We start from the raw sequence: 24,531 nt of genomic DNA on the forward strand, positions 1-24,531 counted from the left end.
CCAAAATGTAATTTTGTCCCCACGTAAGCCGGATAACGAAGAGTCGAGTGTATTAAGAAATAAATCGGTTCGGGCTACTTTTTAATTCGGGCATCGGTTACATTTGAAAAAAGTTTGTTGTCATTTTTCAAGTTTGATTATGATTATCAAATGAATCAAATATGCTCAAATTTGACATGGTTTGTCTCAATTTTAATGTGATTTTGCATTATTGAGGGATTTTCATGCAATTTACGTTATATATGAGTGTGTAAACTCAATATCTATATGCACATGAATAAAAAATCGTTGCATTTCAAAAAGTTTGTCGCCCGAATTTCTGTGGAATTCGGCTGACATTTCGGTCCCATATGCCCGAATTTGAGAGAGTCTACTGTAAGTATCAAAAAACGGCAAAAATGGTTTTGCCTATATTCCAAGCGTAAAAACTGGATTCAAAATCAAAATGATAAGTATTTTCGTCATTTTCGTAAATCATTTGACCCTATCATTTTGACTTATAGGGGGCCCCCATAAGTCTACCCAAGGATCGTTAACATGCCCCTCATTTTGCACCAACTCCTCCCCTTCCCCTCCAAAACGCGTCGTGCGATTTTTGGATATGTTTTAGAGATTACCCCAGGCGGACATTTCGTCCTTAGACGAAAATACCGTTTAATCATTCCTAATGACGGTTTTTCAATGTCAAACGTTAAAAAGACACTATTATAAAGGTCTTGGAATTTCCTACAAAACTGAACCGGTTTCAATCGGTTCTGAACCGGTTCATATCCGATAACTAATTTTTATCCGAAAATCAATTCTATTTATTTTTGAAAAAATGTTGGAGGATATTTTGAATGATTTATGAATCGGTTCCAATCCGTTGAGAACCAGTGAATAATAAAATTGATGCGAAAGTACTTTTAAGGTATAGCATTTAAGTCACGAGTTCGAGCATTTCGTAAAGCCTGGGACGCTTTGCCACCCCTTTGATCAAGAATATCTTAGCTCATGGATTAATCAGGTTCTTACAAAAATTACCTATATTTGAATGTCCTTATAGTTTGTAATTGTCATTGTCTAAACAGTCCAACAAAATTGTTTTACACAGAATATCCATGTTTTGCTTTAGATACTCATAGTTCCAAAAGAGACGAAATATTTAAAACAAATAGAATTGTTAGTTCATTTCGAAGTCTACTTCTTTTGTAAAGTGTAGAGCAGAAATATCCTCTAATACATAGAAAAAAAATCGTAAAATTGTTCGTAAATGTTTGCGAATTCATACTCTGAAAAAATATCTTGTTAAATGGACAAATAGATATTGTTCAAATTTTGTTAAAAGGATGTTGTTTACCAGTTTGACACAACTTTTTGTTACATTATATATATAAAAACATCGTTTTGACAAACTTTAACCAAAATCCACTTAGCCACCGATTTAACAAAATTTTTCCATATTCTGTATGGATGAACATCCTTTTCACAATTTTTTTTGTTAATTTTTTGTTTGTTAATCTTCTGTTATATTGATGTTTTTAATTTTTTTTTCTTTCACAATTGTAAAAGGGATGACCCTATTATTGTGCATTTATAATAATAATAATAATAATAATAATAGCCGTACTCACTATGGCGTTGTTATCTCGTAATCTCCGTAATCTGTTATCTTGTTATAATTTTTCATTTATAAAATACATTACGAGAACATAACGAGATAACGAGATAACGATATTACAAGATAACAGCGCCATAGTGAGTACGGCTAATAATAATTTGATAAAATATTTCTTCAGAGTACTGGAAACATATGAAATGCTCGTAATTCGTATAACCCACTAAAATATTCGTAAAACTTTGTATTATTTCACAAATATAATTCGTAATTTGATCACTTGACGAGCATTTTTGGTTCTCTTATAAACATTTCTCCGTAAATATTCGTAAATAAATAAAAAAAAATGATTGGAAAGTTGTCATTTTGTTCGTAAAGTTTTGTCAGACAAGTAAAAATGTACGAACAAATTTTTGTAAAAGCACAAAAAAGCTCGTCAAGTGATCATGTTACGAACCATGTTTGTGAAAAAAAAAGTACGAACTTTTTTAGTGAGATTTAAGGTAAAGTGCCCTCAAGTCGACCTGTAGAGTTATTTATTCAATTTATTTATAATTACACTAATATTTGGCGTATGATCTAACATTAATAGGTCAATTATTCCATAAATAAATACGAATCAGTGACAATTTTATAGAAATTCACCATCAAACATTCAAATATTGACCACCGGTCGACTCGAGGGCACTTTATACGATTGTTTTGTTGTATTCACGATAATTTTCGAACAATTTTACAAAATATTTTTTTTCTGCATGTGATATATTCTTAAACTTCCTCAAGTAATAATTTATTGATACATGAAATTATTTTTTCTAGCCCCAAGTATCAATTTTTAAAAATCTTGATAACTTTTGACAAATCTCAACAAAGATCAGTTTAAATCCTTTTAGTTTAAAGTAAAGAATTTGTTATAAAACTCACCTCCTTACTGCTGTGCGAAAATGTGCTCACGTGAGCATCTGAGTGATCGCCGTTGTGTACATTCTCGCCTGAAAACATAAATCACAGTCAATTGCTTGGGAATAAATCCGTACACAAATTGTAATATAAATGGATTAAAAATATTATCACTATGTGTGTATTGTGTGTGAAGCTGTTTGTATTATAATGCAATTATATTTACAAATGATTTTAATTACCTGTGAAATTCATGTTAACCTAACGTGAATGTCATGATGATAATAAAGCTCCATATGAGATTTTCTTTTCACCAAAAATTAGGGACACAGCACACACAAAAATACATAAATAGACAAATTACAGGAAAGAGGTGATGAAAGCTTTAGTACAAAAATGCAAATTTAGTGCAAAAGATTATTGAAGATATTTAATTCAAGCTTCAAAATGCATTTACAACAGGAAAGCTTCGTATGAATTCACATAAGCAGAAACACAATTTTTAGAACAAAAAAATAGAGAAGCAAATGAGAAATGGTACAAAAAATAGGAAAAATATACAAAGAACTTCATGTCTGAAAATGTAAAATCAAGATTCTTTTAAGGATCCCTTAACCTTGTCCTTATCACTTGGAATTGTGGATACCAAATTCTTTGATTTTTTCACGCTGACGCGTAATTGTTTTTTCCAATTTGTCTGTTTCACGCTGAAGCTGCTTGAGTGCCCTGGAATCCGTTTTGGCAGGAACATTCTTTGAAACGTGCTGCATTTTTTTGGTTTTTACTTTTCCAGTCGTGAGATTTTCTTTTACACTCTTTGCATTATCTCCCTTGGCCTTCTTTCCATCCTTCTTGCGGAAAGTTATCCAGAGTTTTGGAGTATCTTCCTTATCAAGTTGAAAACTTGTAATCTTTGTGCTACCATCACTGCCAGATCTTCTAGATATTCTTCCCGACTGCATCCTGTCCGATGTGTCACTGGAAAAAGGACATGGGGAGAAAATCGCCCCTGGATTTGATCGAACGGAATTGGGAGTTGTTGGAATAGAGGATGAAACTGGTACTTTTGGAGTGGATTCTGCAGTTCCCCTTGTATTGTTCTGCATAATCTTCTTTGGTGTTCTTCCGCAGCTACTAAAAGGATGCTCCTTCCTCTGGGTCACCCACATATTTGGAGTACTTCTTATGTCATCAACTGACTCTTGTCCTTCTGAATCTGTGGTGATTGTCGAAGCAAATTTCACCACAGGGGATCCCTTCCACACTGGAATCCTCGACGGGGATTCTCGTGCACTAGACGGTGGCGAAAATGTCTTGGAATGTGCCGTGAAAAATCCATTTGTAGATGTTCCATCTTTTGTGGCAAAATCCGTCGAATTAGTGCTGCTGCTTGAATTAATTGTGATAAAATCCATAGAGGTATTCTCTGGACTGAGAGACAACATACCCCTCTCTTCGCCAATGTACGAATCATTCTGTGACGAAAGATCAACATCACTATCATCGGAATTGCGAAATTGCATAAGCATTTTACGAAATTCAATCTGACGCTTTTCCCTTTCAGCCCTTGTCATCAAATTCGATCCATTGATTCTCTTCTCACAGTACGAATTCTCCCCATCATCCGTTGACATTGTCGTATTGTACGATAGTTTATCAATCTTCTTCACAAGATTCTCCATGGCTTCTTCTTTGTACACAGCTTGCACAGCATTGTCAATAATCCCATTGATGATCGTATTTGCAATGATACTTGATTCATCTGTTGTATTGGGACTTGTTTCTTCCGTAATTGGACTCAATTGATCAGTCATTGATTTCTTCAGACGATCATCTTCGGCACTTTCATTGAACATATCCAGCAAATTCCTCACAACTGGATCATCATCCATGACAAAATCCGTCGAAATTAGTCGATCTTCCGGTGGCGATAGCTTTCGCTTCTTACCACCCTCCAAATTATTGACATTAACTTCAGTTGAATGTCGTTTCCACTGCTCAATTTTCCATTCTGCCTTTCTCTTCAAAATATTCTCCACATTCTCCTCTGACAAGGACAAATATTTTGGTGTGGAAAACATATCCTCGTAGGACAGGCTCTTCTTCATTGCCACATATGAATTCTCCCATTGTTTTACATGATAGTGTGGCTGATTGACAAAATCCGGACAATTGTGACCAAAATGTGAGATTGTTCGATAGGGATACCATTTCTGTGATTTCTCCTGACGACACGGAATCTTGAAGTAGTACGACCAATGGCTCGAACATGTCGACAACATTGAATTACTCATTGAATTACCCAGTGAAAAAGTACTTTCAGACATGCAATAATTTGGCAAGCTCCATGCACTTGGAAACTTGCCTCTTGTCTTAGTTAATTTCTTGCGATCAGTCACAAAAATGCCATGATCTTGATCATCAAAAATAGCTAAAAAAGCAGAAATTAGCAAAATGACAATGTATTGTGCACAAGTAAAAGCTGCATATCAAGATATATTGTGAAAGTGACCATGCAAAATTTCTATGTAATATATGTGCACTGACTGTATAAACTGATTATAATTCAAATATAAATCAAACTTGAAAAATGCACTTTACCTGTACCCCTAGGCGATTTGTTCTTATTTGTGTGAGCTCGTTCATTGCTCAGAAAATCGGCATTTGCTACAATAAATAAAATCAAAATACAAGATGCCAATAGAAGGAGAAAAGAGGAGAAAAGGAAAATCTAAAAAATAATAAATAAGCTTATAAATTATGTACAGATTTGTGGCAGAAATAGTGGAGATTTTTGTTGTTATTTGTACTCGTAGGTTCTTCTTGTTGCTTTTGCACCAGCAATAACGTTTTCTTATATATTTTAGTCCTAATTTCCAATCCACTGTTCTGTTTGCAAATCTCTACTTAAGAGCTTCGTACGGATTTTTGAATGTAAAAATTTGATTTGTTTTTTTTCCCTAATTTTGATTCAATAGAAAATTATTTCATGCTTATATTTTATTGTGATCTTAATATTTGACCTATTTGACCTCCATCTAGGCTAAGTAGTAGCCTTCATTCGTACATAATTCGTCGGTTGCCTCAGCAACTGTGCTAACTGCATTTACTTTGTATCAGCATTCGTTGTAAGCAACGCATCGCTGCGCGGCGTTTGCAAAGAATGCAGACACAAAGCAGATGCAGTTAGCACAGTTGCTGAGGCAACCGACGAATTTTAGGCCACGCCTCTCTCCATAACGATATTCAAATAAAGTTAAATATTCTGGATATTCAATTCTAAGTAAACGGGTATTCTAAAATTCCCCATTTAATCAATCCGCCTTAACCCTTTAAGGACGATTGGAAGGTGTCCCATAAAGAATGTAGCGGCTGATCATGCCTCTCACTATTTAAATTTAAGTTTCTCACCACTACATCCGCGCGCCTCTAGCGGACATTTCAAATTCACCACTTAAAAAAAAACCCTAATAAGACAACCCTAAATTTCATCAGTCTTGCGCTGAAATTCAATGAGCTCACGCGTGTGAATTAAAATAACCTATCTAAATCTCGTTTAAACTCCTAACTAAATCAACAACTAAACCAAAGTGAACTTAAAGATCATCAGATCAATCCACTGCTTCAATTATCCCGGAGACTGGAAGACCTCAGCAAACGGAATTTTGTTCCTTCTCAACCGGATATATTTCCAGGTAAATTTGCACCCTTCCATCTCCAAAGAAAATAATTTTTCCTGTCTACCTAAAGTTATTTTTTCCTTATATTTATACGTAATTGCAAAATAGAAGGTTGAAGGAATCTAGGATATTTTTTAGAAGTCTCCAGCTATTTGCTATTAGTAAATTTTAAAGCTAAAAAATGCCAAATTTTTAAATTCTCATCTTGAAAATAAATTTTAAATATTTTTTATACTTCCAATTTCTTTTTAAACAAAACCGTTTTGATACTGAGAGAAATTCGAAAAAGTTAAAATAACATTCCGAAAATTTAATTTTACTCTGCAGTATTGATCCGAAATCGGTGTAAATATTACCCCTTTTAGGTGTATTAGGAGTTAAAGTTACCATTCTTTCATGTTGATTTTATCCTTAAAAGGTGTAGAATTAACATTAAAAAATATTGATATATTTTTACACCCAAAAAGTGTTAGTTATGACGAAAAAAAGTTAATCGCAGCCCCGTTTTTTCTCAGCCGAGAAAAGAAACTACAATATTCGAACATAATATTTTTCATTAGATTAAAAATTGACATTCATTAGTATTGTCAGAAAAATTACTTAAATTTTTAGGCTATTTTTGTCCCTATTGTTCATAGAGACAAAAAATACACCAAATCAGACTCTGTTGGCTTTTCGAAGGCCAGATACAAGGCCTTTTACTGGTTTTGTTCATTGGTTTCATTTTTATTGCTGATTTTCGGTCCACGAAAACTGTCTCGTCGTTAAAGGGTTAAAGGAAGGGTCTAAATTGTGAAGTTCATAAAAAAACACAAGCGTCACTGGCGTCAAGCGTCATGGTACTGTCTTGAAATCAATCTTGAACATCATTCTGAAACGGCGCAAGATAAACAGATGTGGGTTGATAACTTGAGTGTCCCAAGCTCGCGATCCTATAACCATTAGAAATTGAATGAAAAAATGTAAGGGGCGTGGCCTGATGGCGTTAGGAACGTAACCACCCGTTAGGAGCAAAGGGTTGAGTAATTTCTTTTCAACAACTCCGATTATATTATCACGTTCAGCGCAAGAACGCAAGATTTCCCCAAAAAAAAAACTATGCAAACATATTGTGAAGAGGTATCAACCCTGAAACAAACCTAGGGCAAGACGAAGCAAATTTAGGATTTTGCCTGGGATCGTCTTGAAATTAACCCTGAACATCTTTCTGAAACGGCCGAAGATAAAGAGATGTGGGTTGCTAAACTGAATGTCCCAAGTCCGCGATCCCGTAAGCATTACAAATTGAATTAAAAAAAAATTAAAGGGGCGGGGCCTAATTTCTCAAATTGGGGAAATCATCCTTATTAAAGGAATTTTTGTCATTAGAAAATACATATTTGATGAGCATATCGTTAAATTGCACAGAACGTTTGTTGAAAATTATAAGAAGAGTTGTACAGATTGTGCAAGAAAATAAAATGACTATAATAGTGGCATGGGATGTTGATGGGCAGGGCTATTCTAGTCACATGCCTGATTAAAATAGTTCAAATTCCAGATATTTTGTTTGGTGAATGTCCTCATATTAAGTGTTAATAAACTGAATTTTAGTAATTTTTGGCATAAGGATTAATAGTCTCTGAGCGAATGGGCGTGACCTAAAACTATTCATGAATGAATGGAGGTTACTGAAGAATTTTATTACTATCTCTTTATGCAAAAATATTCATTTTTGACTTACAATAATCGTTGAAGTCTTGAGAGAATTCTTTGTTAATATTTTTTAATCCAATTTTCTACTAAGGAGTAATTCATTTTGCGGAATTTGAGCCAATCTGGACAAGAATCCCACGGGGAACTCAAGAAACCCATACATATTGTCAGGGAACTCACGGGGAATTTGAGGAACCTATGCATTTTTCAGGGAACTCACGAGGAAATCATATATTTTTCTGGGAACTCGGGAAACCCATTTTTCAGGGAACTCATGGGAAACTCCAGGGACACGGGGATTTTCTGGAGGAGAATCCATATATTTTTTTCAAAGAACTCGGGAAAGTCATATGTTCTTCAGGCAACTGAACTCAGGGAATATTTTTTCAGAGAACCGGGAACTCGAACAACTCTAATTGTTTATGAATAACCCATTGTTTTCTACATATCTTTTCTTTAAACGAAATTATTGTAGTTTTTACTAATTGTAATTTCTACGATTAAAAATTAAAAATTGATTTGTTTAAGCTTAGCGAAGCTATGAATCACTAAGTGTTCTTTCCTTACCGTAGACAATGAGCAATACAAAACATCAATTTTTGCACTAAAAAAGTCCGTACGAAACTCCTTAAAATCAAAGGCAGTAGAAAAAATACATCACACTTCATGCTCCTCAAAAAAAAAGTAGAAAGTAAAACTGATAAAGATATCATTCTCAGCTATTTCATTCGAAAGAAAAATGTGCATTTTTTTAGAATTTCAATATTTTTTCTTAGTTTCTTCTCTCGTTATTTCATTCAATTAATGTATCATTTGAAACTGATTAGTCTCTCTAAATCACTCGCAATCCAACTATATATTATATATTTTTTAGACTATATGCATAATGGATGTGGCATGATAATCCATTCTCTCAACCTAATCATGACTCACCGAATTAAATTTAATTCACTTTCTTTTACTTTTACGACCGCCAGCTATATAGTTAATAACAGAAATAGGTAATAGACGAAATTTACTGTGTTAAAGTGTGTCTTAGTTACTGCAACAGAAGAAGAGATATTTCAACAACAAAAGATAAAAAAAAAATACATCTAAAGCCAATCTGATTTTGATTTTTTTTCATCAATCAAAATATAAAAACATTTACACTGGACAATCACCATTTTTTTGTCTTAGCAACAAAAAAATAAATAGACACAAATTCCAATCACAAAATAATCAATTTTGCCCAAGCAAAGACGTAAAGAAAGATAGTTGAGAAATTTGAAAAGAAAAAAATTTGCGGTACTTACCATCACTGAGTACAACTTCTGGCTGGCTGGGTTTTGGAGCCTGTTTCGTTTCTATTCTCAAGACCTGAGGCTCACTATCCGATTGACTGGGAGGCGATAGGGCTGAGCTCTTCGGTGGACCAGATGTCTGCAGTGAGCTAAGGGCCTCTGATTCCGAATAATCCGTGTCGGTGTCTGAAAAAATAATTTTTAAAATTTGCCATTTTATTTGATTTTAATTTCCCTTTTGTATGAGACTTTCTTACAATCTCCATGAGCTTTGCGCTCAACAGTTTTCCTGTACTCGGACAATTCGTCATCTGTCACAGAATCAAATGGATTTTTCGCGTATGGCGCCTTGTAAACCGTTGCATTATGTTGGTATCCACGCTGAATAATTCCCTTAGATGCTGCACCCATCAGCACCACCTGATCACTCGTACCAGAAACAGTGGCATCTTTGATGCGATTTGCCTCGTCCCATGAAACACCCTCCAAAATGTGAGACTGAGGGCCAGCTGATATTATGTCAGCACGCCGATTATCCTTAATCTGAGTAAAAGCCCAATAAATCCAGATATATTAAGTTCCACTCCCAGAAAACGAACTACAGGGTTAGGCAATTGAACTTCAACTTTTCAATGAAATATTTCAGAAATCTTTCAATATTTGAGAATCTATTTGAAATTTTCAAAGTAACCACATTTGTCATGGACTACGGCCCTGTGACTGTCGATGAACGAATCGCAACCTGTCTCAACGAGAGCCTTTGGAATGTAAACCCATTCACTATAAAGTCGAGCGAATTTTTATCCGGGAACCGTAGAAGCAATTTTGTGCTCGAAATTAACAAACAAAACTTAGATTTTTTTAACGAATTTTGTTCGATTTCTGAGACGGGAAGGGAACATCCACTGTTTCTTCCCAAAATTTTCATTGCCTATGGCTTCAGAATTCCTTCCACGGTAATTTTCCCATAACATTTTCATTTGTCTTGACGTTAAAGTCAAAAAAAGAAGCAGTTCAAGGTCTTTGACTTATGGGGGTCATTCAAAAATCTGAAATATCACCAAACATTTCCCTTACAAGTAGGCATGATCGTTTGTTTTATCGACGAATTGTTCAATATTGTAAACCTTGTAAACGTTTTCTGATTAGAAATTACGATGTTTTGGATAACTGCAATCAATGTGCAAGCGAATCACCTTCCCTCCATCGAACTTAACTTTTCTCTGCTCAAACTCTACACAGACACGCTCTGTCCGTCTATTTAGGGTAAATTAAACTAATTCAAAACCTGCTCCAAATCGAAACTTTTCGCTGTTTTCGCTACTCGAAATGGAAACGTCATTTTTTCCATGATAAATACAGTACTAAATTATTATTAATATAATTTTCTATACCACAGTTTTATTATTTATTTAATTTTGCTCCAAATAAAGCGAAAATCCATTCATATTCACAAATTTTAATTTGCTAATTTCTCAGAAAAATTAATAGTGTACCTTTTCACCATCGATTTTTTCATCGATTGACCATGTTTTCCAATGAAAAACACAATGAGGTGACTGTTGTTGATTCGTTTTGTTTAACATTTATGTCATATTTCTGGATAATTTTTTAATTAAATTAAGTGCTAACCTTTATTGTTAACGGTACGTGAATTTTTCAAATGAAATAATTACTTATTTCGTGAACAAAAAGGGTTTATCTGAAGTGTCTGCATATCGCTCCTTGGAAATTACAAGGGGCCAACTCAATCTGAGCCATTTTTCAGGAGACAGCATGAAAGATTCAACTTTGTATAAATAATTATCTGAATTAAGTATGTTAATAAAAACAATTTAGTTCTTTTCTATTTGTATGAGCATTATTATAAACATCGAAACATACATATTTTTACCTTTCAAATTATGTTTTTTTATGAGTTAGCTCTTTGTCATTCTAAATGATGCGCAAATTTTCATGAAATTAGAATGACACGGGATCAACTTGCTTGAGTTAGTCCCTTGTTTTACAAAAATTTGAACGATAAATCTATTTTGTGCCCCTTGACTTCAAATAAAACCGCGCAAGCAATCATAAAAAGTGAAATTTTGAAAAACTTTTCTAATAACGAAATTTATTGACTCATATCATCTGAAATTTTATTAAATTCTCTGTCTGAGTGCATTAAAACCTCAAAATCGCCAAAAAGTGAGTTGGCCCCTTGTAATTTCCAAGGAGCGATATGCTTCAATTGGAAAGACCGGAAATATGATTTTTTTGGAGGGATTTTCTTATTGTTTTAGATGGGAAAGGATAAAAGACCAGGAATAAGAAGAAATCCTGCAATCAGGAGCAACTCAATAAGTTGGAAGCCTTTCGTCGCCGTTTCACTTACATTCTTTGTCTCCAATTTGAAACTTTCCCTTGTCTCCATTTGGATTATTTTGTTTCCAATAGAATCATTTTACGCTCGCTTATTTTTCTTGTATTTAACAAGTTTTCAAATTATATCTAAAGAATTTTCACTAAACAGTAACATTCTAGAAGAGTCTAGGAGCAAATTCATGTAATTCTCTTAAGAAAAAATATGAACTTAATGTGTTGAATCTTCTGTCAAAGTTAAAGCGTCTAGAAATGGTTCTGAATTAGGACATTTACCCTACCTGATCTGTTTGATCCATCTGTCGACAGGTCTAGAGAACAAAAAGTTTGAGATAGAGACTTGCAACCTTCGAGGGATCCCCTATAAATCGACCTAAGGACCATTAACATGCTTCTCAATTCCTCCCTTCTCTTAAAAAACCGTTTTTGGGATTGCTCGAAAACGCGTCGTGCAATTTTTGTCATTTTTAATATGTTTTAAAGGTTACCAAGGTGCACTTTTCATCCAAATACAAAAATTACGTTGAATCACAAGCACAGAAAATTTCCCTTTGCCTCAACAGGCGATACAGATAACTTCCCGTAGCACAGAAAATTTGATTTTTTACTGACCAGGTTCTTTATTTTTTACTGACCATTTTTTATATTTTACTGATCAAATTTCATTTTTTACTGACCAATTTTGATTTTTCACTGACCAAATTTGATTTTTTACTGACCAAATTTAACTTTTTACCGACCAAGTTTGACTTTTCTCCGACCGAATTTGATTTTTACTGACCAAATTTTATTTTATACTTCTGAACAACAATGAAATCTAATCCCTTTTTAGAATTTTTAAAGTTTCATATAGAGGTCCTTTCTCAATATCTGACTCATGGTTATTTGCGATATATGCATCACTTGGACTATTTATCTGCAACTACGACGCGGATTTTTTCAATTCTATTTTTAACTTTAAGAACGATGGCTCTCGTCTATGATTTTTTTACGCAAATTTAGTTGTAGTTCAATTGCCTCACCCTGTAATTAGAAATGTACTAACCTGCTGCTGAAGTTTTTTGAATTCACGTGGATTTGTACCGGGTGGCACAAATTGTAGTGCACCCTCAATTCTTACCGGAGTCGATGAGGAATGTGTTGGAGAACCTTCCGATACCCACTGCCAAAAATATATTGAAAAATTCAAATTAGCGACAAATAATTAACTTTATACATCTTTTTTGTCAATTAATTCATCTGCAACTATGTAAAATGAATAAATGATTATGTTTTATTTTTTTCAGTAGCTTTGTGGTGTTTGGTGAAAGGATGATTTTGAAAGAAATATAATTTGCATGCCGTGCCCATTTGACTTTTTCTTTTTTTTTTAAATCTAATTAATTGTCGCTAATGTGAATGTTTGCAATATATCTTTTTTTTGGCAGTAGGGATTATTTCTCTACCAAAAAAATAATGGGACAGAATCTCAATGAAATCCCTCTTAAGAAAAAAAAACTCACAAAAACGGATTAAAATAAAAAAAATCAAAAGGATACGAAAGGCATACAAATTATTTTCTCAGAGATCAATATTCACCAATTTCGAGCGAAATTAAATGAGGACTAGAAAAACTAAGTTGTATTTTTAGACATCATTTTAATATCATCATCAAATGGAATCAATAAAATGTCATTTTGTACCAACTAAAGCTACACACTTGGATTACTAATTAAAGCAATTCTGTGCTTCCACCAAATATCTTTTTTTTTCTTTTACTTTAAGCATGCAATAATATATTTTTTTCTTGAACGCTTTCAACTTTACTTTGGAATGTTCAATAAAATCTATAATATCTTCACTATGAAAAGCATGGCACTTGCATTTAATTTTAATCATTTTTTTCAATTATATTATGTCTTTCTTCACAATGGAATCTTCTCATAAACAACATCAAAATATTCATATAGAGACTAGAAGATATAAGAAATTATTGATATGCAAGTGACTAGCAATAAGGATTTAATATAGGGTTACTCATGAAATATGCCAACAGTAGAATTTATTAAAATTTCAATGCCAAGTTCTCTTTGTTCTTACACTCTAAAAAGAACAATATAATTTATTCACTTCTAGATTATAAAATGACCCCACCTCTTTCCGTTTAAAAAAGCGTATATTTTTATTGATTTACTTTCCCAATCTTAAATTTTCAAAACCAAATGATTATAGGTAAGCATGGATTTTAGGTCTTTATGGAATCCCCTGATAAGATGACTTATACGGGCTTCAGACCTAAGGCTTAGCCAAATGGATTAACTGCTCTAATTTCTTATCAATCACAATTTATTTGGAAAAATTTAACTTAGGATAGGATTATTAAAGATAAGTGACCTATTAGGCTCTCAAAAAGCAATGAAATTGGTCACGATTTAGGATTTTTAGACCTTCGGGAACTGGGATAAACCTCTAGTCTGAAGACCGCTTTAATGACTTAAGATTTATCAAATACGCTATATTTTGAAAATAATGGCTCTGGCACACCTTTTGGATCAGGAAAATTTCATGTAACCGAAATTCATCCCTTTCTTTTTTAAACGATTTGCATAGGTGTCTCCCACTCTTTAGGACTCTTCTTCTTCTTTTGAGCATCACACCAAATTGAATTTAGTTCAATCTATTTTTGAATACGAAAGAATGAGATACATAAATGCCAAACATTTGAGAAATTTGAGAAAAGAAAACATTTGAGAGAAATTTGAGAAAATTTGAGAAATTTGAGGATACGTATTTCGACTTTATGAAATTTTCCCACTTTAAAAGAATACTTCAATAGTGAAATTTGGTTGGATGGAACAACACGATAGGACCACTTTCATTTAAATTAAAGAATGTGGTCTATAAATCGAATATGTTTAAATAAAGCCATATTTAGAAACCATAAAAGATAGTTTTCCAATTTTTTTGGTCCAACTGAATTTCACTATTGACGTATTTTGTGTAAAATAGAGACCTCTAGCGGCCAAAACAACCCTTATTCTACGATTCTAATAATTTGAAGATTTCTTCTTCAGAAATATATCAACAAATTGGGAAAAAATACAAAAGTTAAAAAACTTTAAGCTTTACAAAGTGATTCTATTATTTTGGCCGCCACTGTAACTGATTTCGAAAACGATCAACCAGCAATTTAAAGCAAAATGTGGAAAATTCCGCTTGAAAACAAAGCCAATTAAATGGAAACTGCTCAAAACGCACCGTATGGGCAATGAAAGAATCACACCTATCATAAGCAGATTAATGCCCAGAGCACAATAATTTTTGTTTGCAAACATGTTTTCAAAATGTCCTATGGGAGTGAGCGTGATGACTAGATCTAGATCTCACTCCCTCTCATTGAAATGTCAAAAACATGTTTACAAAACGAAAGTTATTGTGTGTTTGGAATTGAGCTTAATGTTTGATTTACTTCTGTCGAATTTGATGAAGTCTCATTTTCCTATGAAAGTGCGTGTTTTTTCTTCGAGCTTTTCATGAAGATTGTTTAATATCCCAATTTTCTTGTGAATTTATTCAGTGGAAACTCTGATGGGTAAAATATTCCAGAGCGATGTGCACAGAATGACACAAAACAGTGAAGAATTCTCAAATTCAGTGGTCAATAATTTGGGAAGATGTTTTTACGAAACTGCAAAATTCAATTTTCCTGAGCTGCAAAGGTGGTAATTTTTATTTTTACCTTTTGCACCCAGAAAAAAAGGCTTAGACTTCCAAGTTTGTCAGAAAATGTGAGATGTTGGACTAGCTTTTAGAATATATAACCGACCATGGATGAAATTCATTTAGTAACTTGGAAAAAATCAACTTTTACGAAGCTACAAAACCTTCCCCTACGGGATGACAAATTTTACACGTAACTGAAGAAACCAGGGCAGCTTTGTTTACCAATAAATTTTCATTTTCCTGTAGAGGAAAATTGAGGGATATCCGGGAATTTTATGAGGTGGGATTACGAATTTAGTAAGAGATTTTTTGACAGAGTGATATAATTGATTCCGCTTATGTGGCATTCGGTAAAAAATCTTGAAACTTAGATATCATTTTCTGAACGAAACTGCAAAGGTGCCCCTATTTATATTTTTGTAGAAAAATTGACCTGTGGTATACAGACAGATAGATAGAAATCTTCAATTTTGTTGACTTATGACTTGTAAATAAATTTAGAGGGCTTTCAATATTTATTGTAAACTGAGAAGGAACATGTAAATTTCTCAAATAGGAATACCAGAATCAAAATGTTTTTTTCATGAGATTTCAGAATGCGTAAAAAAATTCTTATTTGCATATTCTTTGGTAAATTTACTGTTCTTTGAGAAAGGGCTCCTCATTGACATTCTTATTAAAAATGTCAAGTGGCAAATTTTGATAAAAGAATTCCTAGTAGGAAATCCTCTTGAAACGATCTTACATCGGATTTATCTTTGGGATTCCAAGTTATTCTGCAAAAACTCTACATTCCTTGCACGAATCCACTGAACTTTTGGATGTTTGGGTTCTTTTTCTTGGAAGATATAGAACATTAAAATTTACGGATTGCCATATTTTTCAGTAAGTTCTCCTACTTGAATTAAATTCAACATTTTTTTAGGTACCAAATATTTTTGCGAAAGTGGCAAGTGGTCAAGAATATTTTTAGTTTTGATCGATTTGAGGAAGCCTAGACTAAAAATTGCCATTTTCTTTTAGTTAAAAGGGGGAGAGAGAAAAACTAAAGAGATTATTTTTACTGTAATAACGTCATTTGAGGAGGGGTCATCGAAGATTGGAAGTTGATATCTCTTACCGTTTGAATTTTATATGGGTTAAAAGACAAAAAGTTGTGCAGTAAAGAAAAGCGTTTTTTTTTTCTTTATTATTGTAGCTGAAAATTTTAAAATATTTTATAAACCTAGTTAATGCAATTAGATATGTTTCGGAATAGATATGCTTTTTCATATAAAAAATGATAAGCGGATATTAAAATAAATCTTCGATTATTCTACTCAAAGATAGCGAGTTCTATAAAAAATAAATGTTTTACTCTTTAGATAAAATATTTTACCGATCTTTGCATATTTCATGAATAACCTTGTAGCTTCTGACACAAAGAAAACCCTAATAACTTTGATATATTCAATTGAGATAGAGTATCTTATTTATTTTCAAACTTGATTATTTCTACCTTTGTTATTTTCTTCGGATCGGGCGTTCCAGTTTCCAACACTTCGACCTTCTGGTACACATTGGGTGAATTGAGCCACCTGGATCTATCACCACCTTTGCGCAAATCCGACTTCTTCCACACTCTGCAACAACAACAATATCAGTTTGTTAAAAATAGATCGGCAATCCCAGGAGCTATGGATTGTCCAATATGACGCACAAAAAAACTTACCCTTGCCGATAGAGTTCCTCCTCCTCCAGCAAATAACCCAATGATGAAACAGCCGGTGGCAGTTCGACGTCATTCTTGGGCTTAGGCAGTTCCGACTTAACAAGTGGATTCCGATAGATGTAACCAGTTCGGAAGCCAGCATTGTCCATCATGCGCATCGCTGCCTCAAATTCAGCCCCACCAACACGCCATTTGGCCTGTGGTTGCTTCTCCTTGTCACTCTCCTTGTTATTCTGTTGCACCTGTTTTGCCTCCAAACCCTCAGGTGGTCGACGTGAAGCCTCATATATCGCCTTACGACTCTCTTCCGGAATCAACACAACATTGTCAAGTCCCATAGGCAGAAGTTTCAATTGTGCTTCACAAGCCTTTTATTTTGATTTCAGAGAAAGTAAAAGGAGAAATAAACAAACAAAAATAACCCATCAGCATTAAAAAAAAATCAAACGAATCATTAAACAACAACAACAACAAAAACACCCTGAAGACTCTTTCATTGCAGCAATTTCTCTCTCACCTGAACAATATGGTATGCAGCATAGAATGCTTCTTCGATCGTTTCACCACAGCATATAGCTCCATGATTTGTCAAAAGGAGCACCTTCGAAATTGGTCCAAGGCTCCGGATGAGCTTCTCCCTCTCCTCTGGCTCATTGAGGCTACCCGTGTACGAATGCACCGCAACCTCACCCAACACCACTGAGCTTTTGATCAACGGCAACAGACCTGTTTTGAGCGCCGAAACAGATACAACCGGATTGCAGCACAAGAAGATGGCACAGCGAATGTCCGGACGAGCCGCATGAATTACGGAATGCAATACGAATTCTGAAAATGCGTAGACAGAAAAAAAAACAACTATGAGGCAAATTGTCTGCAATCGATCGACTTAAAGACAATGTTTTTTTTTTAGTAGTGTTTTAATAAATTTTAATTAAGCTTCCAAGACGTGATTTGCTTCTAAAAGAACCGTGTGACAATCTGTCGGCCTCTATAAAACAGCCAGAAATTAGCATAAAGTAATTAACTTTAACTGAAAATGAGTATAAGAGTTCCTTCGATAAAACATCTGTAATTTGTTTTGAGCAGCATCTTTTCAGAATTTATGATTAAAAAAGTTTCATTTTTTGTTAATGTTCACTGACCTACACAGGAAAAAAATTGTAAAATTTTTTTACACAAAAAATTCGTAAAAGTTTGTATTTTTTCACAAATATAGTTTGTAACATGATCACTTGACAAGCATTTTCTGTTCTTTTACAAACATTTTTTCGTATATTTATGTTTGACAAAACTTTTCGAACAAATGACAAAATTTTACCATTTTTTACGAATAAATGTTTGTAAAAGAACTAAAAATGCTCGTCAAGTGATAATGTTACGAACTTGTTTGTGGGTTATACGATTTACAAACATTTCGTAAGGCTCGAGTAAGAATTCACAAAAATTTACGAAAATTTAACAAAAAATGTGTGTGTATGATTCCTGAGTTTTGCACGAGATTGATTTCGTTACAGAGCTTTCGCTCTATAGATCAAGTATCTTAGGTACATTTACTGTTTAGGTCACCAGAAATCGTCTTATATTATGTTTAAAGAAATAAGAATTTTGAACAAAACTTTCACAAAATCTTGTATAATAAATGTAAAAATTATGGTGGATCCAGTTTTAGCAATATAAGGTAAAGTGCTCTGTAGTCGGCCGGTTCCTCAACTCGGATAGTAGGATTATTTATTCAATTTACTTAGATTTGCTATAGGGTGGAATCACCAGTTCTCGCCAGTGCCCCACTTCTCGCCACTTACATTGAAATCGCTATTTTTCGCAATTTATGAAATAAATGAGTCGCAATTTTTTTTGTATTGTTTCTGCTTCTACGCATAGAATCGAAAAATAATAATTATTCGTTTTGGATTCACGATTTTGATCACTTTTTAGAGCAATATTTTAAGCAAGTGCATAGAATCCAACATCTCTTACCAAATGTACTAAGTGTCGTCAAATTTTCATCAGGCCCAAAATACCTATTTGGGTAAATAATTTGTCTATTGAATATTTAATTGCACTTGTGGAATACATAAAATTTGTATTTAGTCAATTAATATTTCATTTTATATTATTTTTGTATAAAAATGAGGCATGGCGAGAAGTGGTAATATTCTGGAATTGATTTTACCACCTGTCGCCATATCTTTTAAATAGGCGACGCTAACTTCACTTCGTACATTCTCAGTTGTCAAATCTGCATTGTTTACTTTCTGCAAAAGCCCATAATTTGATTTATCAAATAAAAGTGAAGAAAAATCATTTAAAGAGAGTAATAATAAAGTGATCAAAAGGAAAGAGAAATGGTGAATGTATTCTTTTCATAGCATTGCCTAAAATAACCGAGTGTGGTTCTTTTCAAGTGGGTGGCGAGAAGTGGTTACAAATTTTACAAAACTGGCGAAAAGTGGCAAAAAGTGGCGACGAAATGGTTAATTTTGCATTATTAATAAAAATTAGTTTTTTAAGTAGTCCAGCGTTATGTTCTAGGATTATTGTTTTCACGTATCTAGAGCCAATACATCTAAGTAACTTTGTGTCAAATTTGACTTATCTTGTAACAAGGATTCAAAAGTTATGATTAAATGAATTTAATTTTTTCCTAAACATGGCGATAGCCGGTTATTCCACCCTAATATGGTCTAACATTGTAAGGTCTACATAATGAAAATCAGTGAAAATTTCATAGAAATTTACTATGAAACGTTAAAAAATCGATATATAATTCCACCGGCTGACTTGAGAGCACTTCACCTTATCTGGGTTGAGAATTAAAAGATTCTACAAGATTCTCTATGACGCCAGGGGTAATCCAACATCTTTTTACTTCTTTTGTGTAAGGCAACAAAATGTTATAATAATTTTAGGCAATTTTAGACGGGATTTTAATCAGGGTAAATGCAATCTGTCCTGAATTAGGCCCAATTCCCCTAATGCATGTTTAGAAAAATTGCTTTGGAATTAGCCTAGTTTTTCTACATGAAGTTAAACCAGTTGAGCCATGTATTTTGAGTGGTGGGAGGTTCGATGGGTAATGAGACATATAGACTCTTCCCCTCAATTCCTATGTTCACCACCCAGCGGGATAGATGCCTGATAGGCCCTGTAGGGGAATTCTATAATTTTCGTGGCATTGTCACGCGTGAGTTCGAAACCTGGCAATGCCAATCGAGCTTTTTTGTCATATCATATGAGTTCGAAAATGCAATTCACTGATTTTTTAATGAAATGTCTTTACTTAGTAATATTATGCAAATACAGTCTGTCTTGGTTGATTTGTTGAACAACATTTATTGTCATTTGAATTGCCAGAAATCTCAAATATGTGACTTCTGACAATGCCACGTGAGCTGAAATGGTAATGTCACGGCTGCAGAATCGCATTTTCAAAAAGCCCCCTGAGATTCAAACCCAATTTGTCATATGGCATTGTCAGAGCGTTACAGAATTCCCCTCCTGGTACACTCAAGTGAATGATAGAAGAATCAGTAACCAAGCTCAGTGGGAAGTCATGAACCTGAGGCTAACAAACAAGGGATCTGTAGAGGAATTCTATAACGATATGACAATGTCACATGACTTATTTCCGTAATAAATTCGAGAGCAGAACAATATTAAAGCTCAGTAAGCATCGAATGGCCATTGCAATGAGCTCTAAAAAATCTTTTTGTAACTGATGTGAAACTGATTTTTGATTAAGTTTTCAGAAGTTACCATATAAAAATTTTTAAATTTGTCATATGACATTGTCATACTGTTATAGAATTCCCCTACTGATAATTTTTCCCCTAGGAAAAATTTTTTTTTTATGGGACACCGGTGTTCCATTAGTCCTCAAAGGGCTAATATGCGAGAAAAAACTTATAAGAAAATGTTTTCTAGGATAATTATGATCCAATAAAGTCGAAAAAACTATCCATTCTTCATTATCTTTTTTAGTTTAGGCGCTAGGAGAGAAAATTAAAAAAAAATGTTGAAACTCTTTTCTTCTAAAATTTACATTTTTATTTCTTTCAATTTTTTTTAAAAATAAGGTAAAGTACCCTTACTCGACCGGGTTCCTCTATTCGACCGGTGGGTCAATTTTTTAATATTTGATGGTGAATTTCATATATTTCTATGAATTTGTCACTGATTCGTATTATTTAAAGAATAATTGACCTATTAATGTTAGATCATATACAAAATATTATAGCAAATATAATTAAATTGAATAAATAAATCTACCGGTCGAATAGAGGAACCGGTCGAATAAAGGGTACTTTACCTTATACAAAGTAGAATGCCATATCTTTCAGTAAAAAATAAATTTATTTTAGACAATAACTTTAAATCGCTATTTTTATGGAAATTGGAAATGAGTCTTTTTGCACAAATATTTTTTGTTGCTTTTTCTCTGGCCTGTCACACAAAACTAGGGATAGCAACTGAACGAAGAGTCAAAATGAGTTCAAACTTTTAAAAGATGGTAGTAAGACTATTACCGAGGACACTATAGTCCTTTTAAATAAATAAAAACTTTGTAATCGCAGTAAATGTGATTTTTGTGAAGACCGTATTGAGTGATAGGGGGATCAAGGGACGTTGTAACTTGTAACCACCTAAGTAAAAAAGTTGGACCACAAAATTGTTGATTGAATATTGTGATAAAATTGAAGATCTTGTTAGGTAAACATCCCAATGTGATCTTATAGAAGAAGGTCCTTAAGAAGACTTCGAATCAATATTTCTTAACTGTTTGACATCTATGCACCGCATAAATGGACGGAGAAAACATGAAATTATGAACTCTTCAAGAGGTTGTAAGCCCTGATGGGTTCACTTAAATAATATTACAATCTTATAGAGGGAAAATGGGGAAGAGGTTGCCAACCTTATTTCAACTTCTTGAGAGTTACGACTAACTTTTTGAGACTTACGACTAAAGTCCAGACACGACTAAGCTCGTTTATAGCCAAGTCAGATCCTAACACACTGCAAACGAGGCACTACCTTGGGATGGTAGGGGTTGGGCGTGTGAAAGGAATAAAGGATTTGGATTAGTGGGATACAGCCCTCGACAGGGTTGACATTCGTCGAATAGGCCGTACGCTCTACAAGGTTAAGAAAGATTTAATAAACTTCGAGCAAAAAATTAGTTTAAAATGTGGCTTGCTTCGCATTTTTCAGATTTTCCTATAAATAAAAGTAGTGATAGCAAAGGGGGCGTGACCAAAGAAATCCTCTGTTTGTAAATTATGAAGATAATCGAAATAAAATAGAAAGTATAGGAAATTTATATCGTATAACTGTATGGAAATTAATGCTTTTTAAAGTTTAAAAAATAATAAGAAAAAATTATTCGAAGAGCCATTGAAAAGAGTCATATAATTTTTATTTTTAAAGTCTAAAGGGGCGTGGTCAATAACTTGCGATTATTAGCGTAAGTTTCCACATCATCAAACGTTCAAAATGCAAACATTTCAACAATAATTGATCATAAACCTTACTAGTAAAAACAATTTCTAGAATTAGAAAAAAATGCCCTGGATCGGTATATAATTATGCAGGGGGAGGATCCGACTTCTTGTGGGTATTTGGTATTATTAATTTATTACCCCATGATTTTATATTATCAAAAGTCATTAATTGCTTGAGACTACCCCTTGTTCCACTTAATAGAAACTCTATGTATCATGTTTTGTCCAAAATTAGTTTTAAAGGATAAGTTTGTCACTTGTTTGTAAAAAGTTTTGTCAAATTGTGAAATAACATCCTTTTTACTCAATTTTACATGAATTCGCTTGCTGAATAAAACACTGAGAAAAAAACGGGGCTGCGATTAACTTTTTTTTCTCATAACTTTAACACTTTTTAGGTGTAAAAATATATCAAAATTTTTTAATGTTAATTTTTAGACCTTTTTAAGGGTAAAATTAACATGAAAAAGGGTAACTCTAACCCCTAAAACACCTAAAAGGGTAATATTTACACCGATTTCGGATTAACATTTCCGGAATGTTATTTTAACTTTTTCGGATTTCTCTCAGTGGTTAACCACAGTAACTTTAATACTGTAAATGCATTTAACTCTTATGTTTTAAGCATTTTTCTGAATGTAAAATTTTCATGTGTTTACAAATTTGATGTAGAACTGTTTGATGAAGAAATACGGTGAATTTGAAGAAAACAAAAAAAAGTAAAAGTACTCACGTGTGTTATTGATGCCAAAATTTGTAGTTCCTTGCTCTATGAGCACTCCTTGCATATTCACTTTGTTGAGGGACGATGCCGTTACTTCATGATAAAACATTCCATATGGATTGACAAGGAAGAGCTCCTGATCGGCATTGAGACGTGCCGTCACTAGCCCCGACAACCCCTGTGCCCATCCATGGAGATCAATCAAACGAAATGTGGCAGCCAATTTGCACCGCAAGATCTTTTCCCCTTTGGCATAGCCCATTGACTCAATACCACGAATATCGTTGATAGGCAATACACAATTGGAACTTTTAAAAACACTGCCTACTCGTGCAGCCGGAACACCCATCATATCCGACAGTTGTTGCAATATCCCCGAAGGCCCCTCTCTCAGCTGCCCATCCACAATACGTTCCAGTTCCTCGCGAAACAGACGAGAATTCATTATCGCCTCAACTCTCTTCCTCCTCTCCATCTCTTTCATATCCTATATACACCGTTGTGGAAAAATAAAATAGAACGCAAAGTACAAGAACCGTAAGTATACACACACATTTTGCACATTCAGTAATCACAAACATTTTTTGAATCATCTCTTAGGAGAGATCTTATGGGATGGATATAACTTTTTTTTTCAGCTGTAAGAAATGAAATTATTACGAACCGCTTCTATATCTGCCGGACGGGTTTTATTACTGTCCTCCTCTTCTTCATTGGCAATGCCATTTGTCTGTGGCTGTTCAACCTCAGTCATTTTTTTGATGGAGCTTTTTCTTCACTCCTGGCTCAATACTTCAGCAAGTATTTAATGTTCACCAATCTGAAAAAAAAACGAAAAAAATGACTTCTTTAACATCAAAGATAGTTGAAAAGACATTAGAAAATCTTGATGAAGTTATAGCTTTTTAGATTCTTTTGTTATCCCAACGTTATGATATTTTTTCAAAGTTTTTTTTTAGTACTTCATATTATCAAATTCTAAATATTTCCGATATAAAAAATAAGTTATAAGTTTCTTATTTCGGACACTTTGAGGATAAAATTGGACACTAAAAATAAATTGATTAAAATTATGAATTTTATTCCAATATTTGATGAATAATGAATTCTATCTAAATATTTGTTCTTTTTGGAAAATTTTAACACTAAATTCGTTAAATTTTGAATATGATTTGAGTTAAAATTTGCTTTGTTGAAAATTCAGTGTGAGCAATTGCTTACGAGAAATATGACAGAACTTCGTGGCTTACTTCAGTCTTATTTAGTTTTGGTGAAGTACTAACAAAGTTTGTTCGCTGTTTTTGAGTGATATTATTGAATATTCAATGAATATTGTGTTGATTCACGTTAGTGGTGATTTGTACATTTGACCTG

At 33.5% G+C, this 24,531-nt stretch overlaps 1 protein-coding gene across 4 annotated transcripts in view; it reads right to left on the reverse strand.

Moving 5' to 3' along the window:
• LOC129800838 (protein hu-li tai shao) overlaps positions 1 to 24,531 on the reverse strand; it is a 56,489-nt gene that overhangs the window by 4,204 nt on the left and 27,754 nt on the right. The window contains exons 2-11 of one of the 4 annotated variants that reach the window (XM_055845523.1): positions 23,822 to 23,977; positions 23,167 to 23,644; positions 17,447 to 17,757; positions 16,930 to 17,297; positions 16,717 to 16,840; positions 12,562 to 12,678; positions 9,413 to 9,698; positions 9,168 to 9,341; positions 5,099 to 5,164; positions 2,522 to 2,589 (exon numbers count right to left, since the gene is read on the reverse strand). In XM_055845523.1, the coding sequence (XP_055701498.1) occupies positions 2,522 to 2,589; positions 5,099 to 5,164; positions 9,168 to 9,341; positions 9,413 to 9,698; positions 12,562 to 12,678; positions 16,717 to 16,840; positions 16,930 to 17,297; positions 17,447 to 17,757; positions 23,167 to 23,644; positions 23,822 to 23,911 (2,082 nt within the window). In that variant the 5' untranslated portion in view covers positions 23,912 to 23,977. Of the gene's footprint in view, positions 1 to 2,521; positions 2,590 to 5,098; positions 5,165 to 8,648; positions 8,850 to 9,167; positions 9,342 to 9,412; positions 9,699 to 12,561; positions 12,679 to 16,716; positions 16,841 to 16,929; positions 17,298 to 17,446; positions 17,758 to 23,166; positions 23,645 to 23,821; positions 23,978 to 24,531 lie in introns of those variants that run through there. The other 3 variants (XM_055845533.1, XM_055845542.1, XM_055845551.1) reach the window with 3 other exon arrangements.

Source organism: Phlebotomus papatasi, chromosome 1 (assembly GCF_024763615.1).
Source record: "Phlebotomus papatasi isolate M1 chromosome 1, Ppap_2.1, whole genome shotgun sequence".
Taxonomy (NCBI): domain Eukaryota; kingdom Metazoa; phylum Arthropoda; class Insecta; order Diptera; family Psychodidae; genus Phlebotomus; species Phlebotomus papatasi.